The sequence below is a fragment of the Monopterus albus genome, unplaced genomic scaffold, assembly GCF_001952655.1.
Source record: "Monopterus albus unplaced genomic scaffold, M_albus_1.0 scaffold135.1, whole genome shotgun sequence".
In the NCBI taxonomy this organism is placed as follows: Eukaryota; Metazoa; Chordata; class Actinopteri; order Synbranchiformes; family Synbranchidae; genus Monopterus; species Monopterus albus.
This window is the reverse complement of record NW_018128015.1, coordinates 543,179-548,652: the sequence shown is the minus strand read 5'-3', so window position 1 is coordinate 548,652 and position 5,474 is coordinate 543,179. Positions and strand designations below refer to the sequence as shown.

Below are 5,474 nucleotides of genomic sequence, written 5' to 3'. Positions count from 1 at the left end.
AAAAGCCACTTTTCATTACCATTATTCATCCTAACATCAGCCAGATACATACTGGTCTGGTTGCATACAGACAATAGATCTCAGATACCTTACAAGACAACAAAACACATCAACAACCATTTAACCAAGAAACCTCCAGCAGATATGTAAAAAAAAATAGATGGCACATTGTCAGACTGTTTAGTCATGTTTACTTTAGCTCTGATAAACCCTCCGTTCTGCATCATTCTGGTCATTTGAGACCATTTGCGCCTTAATTCATTGATCATTCATTGCTTAAATGTCAAGGCTTAGAGTGGAGAAGAGAAAATATGATGAGACACTGCATCTCTACTACATGTTTGACCTTTAAAGGTTTGTTTACACAGAAACCTCTGCATAACATCTTTAATTGGCTTGAATGCATCAAGGTTCAAGGATTTTATAGTCAATTCACCATATGTGCAGGACACACAGAAAATCTAAATACTGTTTCTCTCTCACCTAGTATTGGGTGCCATAACATTTAGGAACTAAATAAAAAATAGGTAGGTAGGTAGATAAGCTGTGACTGTACAGTCAGTGTCAGTAGTGCAAACAATAATAGGAGATTGTCAGGTGGTTCAGCATCACCAGGGCTTTTACCAGCAGGCTGTGTATTTTCTCAGCAAAAAAAAGATAACTGACATACATTGAGTCATGGTTTTAACATCTATGTTGGGCTTATCACCACTGAAACATATCTGTCAGGAAAAGTCTTCATTTATCAGCAGCATGGCTCCAGCAGTGGAACTGCAAAGCTCCATAATCAGGTAAAAAGATTAACACTTTTAATACAGTACTTTGTTTGAACAAAGCAAAACTAATGACATCCCCATCAGCCTCAATTACACTGTGCTTAGTGCTGAATTGCAAATGTTAGCATGTTAAATTAAGATGGTAAATATTGTCTGCTATACACATGTTACTATTGTCATTGTAAACATAATAGCATGAGCTAAATGAGAGCAACAAGTAGAAAACTGAAAAGCTTAAGTACCTTTAATTCTGCATAGCAACAGTGCCTTAGTAAAGTAAATGTGTACCCTGTATGTACATAATTACTCTGCATCACTGTTGACATGACTGAATAAGAGCAGTGGATGGAATCCCTGCCGTGACAATTTGGAAAAATGACCTCTCTTGATGAGATGCCATTTTCATAGCACTCTGTGCACTTTCCACCCAGATTTTGATGTCTGGGCCAGCCGTGCCTGCACTAATGTAAGGGAAATCCTGGGCATCACAGAGGCATTTCCTCTCTGCTGCTCTCACACAGTGAAGACAGCAGCATGGAGCTCAAACGTACAATACTAGGCAATACTTGTTATAGCCATTCTTTTCTTATTATTACCTCAATTTATTTTATTTTATTTTTGGAGAAATAAGGTATGGCCCACAGAACAATCTGGATCATCATCCCAATCCACAAATCTTTAAATGCCATTATGAGAAAACCGAGCTGCCTCAGTGGAAGTTCATGCTCTGAGTGTTGTCTAATCTCGATATGTCTCGATCTGCCCTTTTTCATTTTATTTGCTCAACAAACTGTCAGTGTGTGTGCAACTTTACACATTGACACTGCTGAGTTACATCAGTGAAGCCAGAAAATCCTTTAGGAAAACCTTAACAGATCTGGCAACAACATTAACTCTGGATGACAACTTTGCACTACAGCAGCTTTAAGGTGCTGTTATCACGCAGAAGTATTCAGCCTGCAAGCTGCTAAAGTGGGAAACACTGGGACCCCTGCCCTTGTGTTGTGGTCACTCATCGGTACATCACAAAGACAAATTGTTGTAGCCACATGCACACACTTCAGTTTAAGGTCACGGAGTTCACAGGCTTCAGTCAGCAGCACCAGTCTCTCTAGGATTTACAACAAACTATTCATTCTTCCACAACAACACAGGAAATTTGCATTCACAGCAACCACGGAAACACTTGAAATATTTGAGCATCCTCATTTACGTCTTTACTAACCAGTGAGTGTTTATGCTTGCTAAGCCTATAATCCTGTATGCATGATTATGTTTAAAGAGAATCCGAGGTTAATGTATGTGGCTCGCTTAAAATGCACAGTAAGCCTATGACGTCTGAGCTTGTTAACATTCTTTTTCTTGCTTTCAGTACACAGCTCTGACCCAAAGGGGGGGGGGGGGGGGGGACTAGTAGGACAACAGGCCAGAAGGGGGCATCTCACAGCTCAGAAAGCGTTTGACTGGGACAAACCTGACCCCATTCCTGTCTTTGTTCCAGTGACAGGGCAGATTCCTGGACTGAATCACTTTGGAGGACAAGCAGGAAAAGACCTAACCTGCACCTCCTGACCACAGTCTCCATGAAGATCATACACGCTGCTGTTCAACTCCAGACAGACGTGTATCCCCGTCTGTGCCCAAGAAGCAGCAAGTGTATTGATTTCCTATGATGTGATTCATAACAGAGTTCTGCATATTGTGCTGGCACCAAATGAGAAAGGATTCAAGTCGGGGCTTCACCACCAGCTTAGCATGCATTATTCCCACACCCTGCTGCTCAGTACAGCCACAAATATGCTGTTGTGCTTTTTTATGGACTACCCATTCATCGTTTAAGCCAGATGCCAGAGTATTATTGCCATAATATTACAATGGAAACAGTATTTTGGTCTGGATAAGTTGCTGCTGTGTTGGCTGAGCCAAAATGTTGAGCAACTAAACCCTTTATCTATTGTAAATCCTTTCTTATAGATAAATAGAAAGATTAAGAGAAGAAAAGAATTACCAGATAATGACGATGGATACTCTTTGTCATCATCATCCAAAGACAGAACAAGCTGTTCTTCAAAAACCTTTAAACAAAACAGGAACAAACACACAAAGGAAGCATAGTTCTTAGAAAAAATTCAAGAACTTTTAACTTTAAAACAAGACAGATACACACACAGTTACATGAAAGACCCAGCACTGAACTTAAGAGGCCAATCTCTGTATAAACATTTACGGCACACAACGTACTTGGCTCCAGACTCACATACAGTAGGTACAGAAAGTATTGAGACCCCCTTAAATTTTTCACTCTTTGTTATATTGCAGCCATATGCTAAAATCATTTAAGTTCATTTTTTCCTCATTAATGTACACACAGCACCCCATATTGACAGAAAAACACAGAATGTTTGACATTTTTGCTGATTTATTAAAAAAGAAAAACTGAAATATCACATGGTCATAAGTATTCAGGAATGGCAGAGGATCCCCAAAGGCAGGTGTGAAAAACTTGTTGCATCATTCCCGAAAAGACTCATGGCTGTATTAGCTCAAAAGGTTGCTTCTACTAAATACTGAGCAAAGGGTCTGAACAAAGAGTGAAAACTTTAAGGGGGTCTCAATACTTTCCGTACCCACTGTATATACACATATATTGTGTGTGTACTCACACTGTCCACCAGCACCTGCTCTTCAACTCGCTGCTCCTTGCTAATGCCTGTATAAAATAAAAATATTTTACTAGAAATTGATGCATGACGTATTAACACTCTCCTCTTCCCAAGCAGAGTCGTGCGGGTGGCACGACAACAGGTCCTCTGGATATGACTCTGCTAATCCAGAAATGGAAAACTGGTCAGTGAGATGTTGTGCCCATCCAGAGCAGCAGGGCCATAGGAAGAGCACATGCTCCTTGCTGTGAGGTTGTTATTTTGAGAAGCTTAATGAATGACTCCTGAAGTCGGAACAGGGTTAAGGTCAATACTGAGATGCACTTCCTGCTTTCCTTTATGAGTCGATACTGCCATCTACCATCTCTATGGTTACCAAAAACAGTGGCCACAGGTTAAGTGAGAGCTACAGAATGTGTGCGTGTGAAAGAGTGAGACAGATATAAAAACAAAAGAGGTAGTGGCAGGATCTTTTTCTCCGTCTGCGGTTGCCTGCTAGCCTGAGCATGTCATCCCAGAAAAAAAAGAAAAACTAAATCTGGATTTTTTTTCTGTGCTCTCAGAAAAAGAAGAGTACGCCTTTTATGGTGTCTGTTGGAAGTGTTTTCCTAGTCTTTTTAGGATCAGACCACAGAAATCAAACAGAGAAAAGCAGCATTAAGAGGTATCTTCATAAATGAAGTAAAACATGGATTACTGTCATTGTTGTTGGATAATTTTCTGTTGATGTCACCGTGTGTGTTTATGTATGTGTGCGTCTGCACATATGGCTCTGAGAGACCTGTTTTTGCTGCTCATGTTACACAGCTGGAACATCCATGTGACAGGTAACACTTGAGGGAGAACACATAATGCACATGCGTCAGTCAGGCTCATCCCTGTTCCATGTACATCGGCTGCATCGCAGGTAAACACACACTTGATTACAACTGACTGTAGGTCTTCAATGTAACTGAATACAGTTTCCTGTTCAGTTTATTATAGAATTGGTCATTCTAGTCAGAGATTTGTGGTCCACTTATTTACTATCTCATTCAGGTGGATCATGGCAAAAACATCTTGTGAGTCACTGGTAACCAAACCTTATTATGAGATTAATTCTGATAGAATAATTATGATGGCAATAAATAGCAAGTATATACAAGAACTCATGTAGTCTTAAAGTTTTAGCCCAGTGAGTCACCTTACCTTCATCACTAGAAAGGACTTCATCTCTGCTTCTCTTCTTTTCCTCAGTATCATATCTCAGCTCATCGACCTGGAACAAAAATCAGATGTTATATCAAAAGAGTCATACTGGTATTAATCAAAGAAACTGTTAAACTACTGCTAAAACATGCATTTATAACATTATTATCCTATAAATACTGACAAAAAAAGCTCCATTTACCAGGTAGAGATTGTAAAAGCACAACAATGACTACGATGATGATGTTAAATAAAGGTGTGGTCTGCTCTCACCAGTTTGAGGGTGCTGTGGTCTCCCAGTCTGTCTCGGAGGAACATGATGCCATCCTGAGGGCAGCTGCCAGGGCCCTGTCGCACAGTGAGGGAGAGCGAGTCCATGCCAGAACAAAACCTCAGCATGCGGTAGCTGTCGGACCACACACACCACACACCTGGAGCAGGTCCACCTATAGGTCCTGGAGGACTGACGTGGAGAAAGAAAAAGGAAAACACACCCTCACTTAAACTAATAAGACATTATAGGAGGTGAAGTTAACAAGTAAATTTAACAAGAACAGACAGAACCAGCCTAATCTATAGTCATTATTATTCATCATACGCCCACATTGTTTTATCATGACAAGTTCCCAGGCTCTATCTGTACAACTGAGTAGATTGCAGTGGTTGTCTTTAAAGTAAAGATAGTTTTAGCTGAGGGCCTAAAGTTTTCATCCGCTCGTTGCGGTCAAGGATAACTAGAGAGAAGAGTTGATGACTGTCAGCAGACAGGGTGTTTAATATTATTATTATGATGTGTATAACTGTAGCCTTAGCCATAATATGTTCTTATGTTTTAGCCACGACATGT

General features: G+C 40.3%; 1 protein-coding gene across 5 annotated transcripts in view; it reads right to left on the bottom strand.

The window, feature by feature from the left end:
* arhgef28a (Rho guanine nucleotide exchange factor (GEF) 28a) overlaps positions 1-5,474 on the bottom strand; it is a 45,668-nt gene that overhangs the window by 26,933 nt on the left and 13,261 nt on the right. For all 5 annotated transcript variants that reach the window (XM_020613591.1, XM_020613595.1, XM_020613593.1 and 2 more), the window contains 4 exons: positions 4,901-5,090; positions 4,628-4,697; positions 3,440-3,486; positions 2,785-2,851 (listed from right to left, as the gene is read on the bottom strand). In XM_020613591.1, coding sequence (XP_020469247.1) covers positions 2,785-2,851; positions 3,440-3,486; positions 4,628-4,697; positions 4,901-5,090 — 374 coding nt within the window. The remainder of the gene's footprint in view (positions 1-2,784; positions 2,852-3,439; positions 3,487-4,627; positions 4,698-4,900; positions 5,091-5,474) is intronic.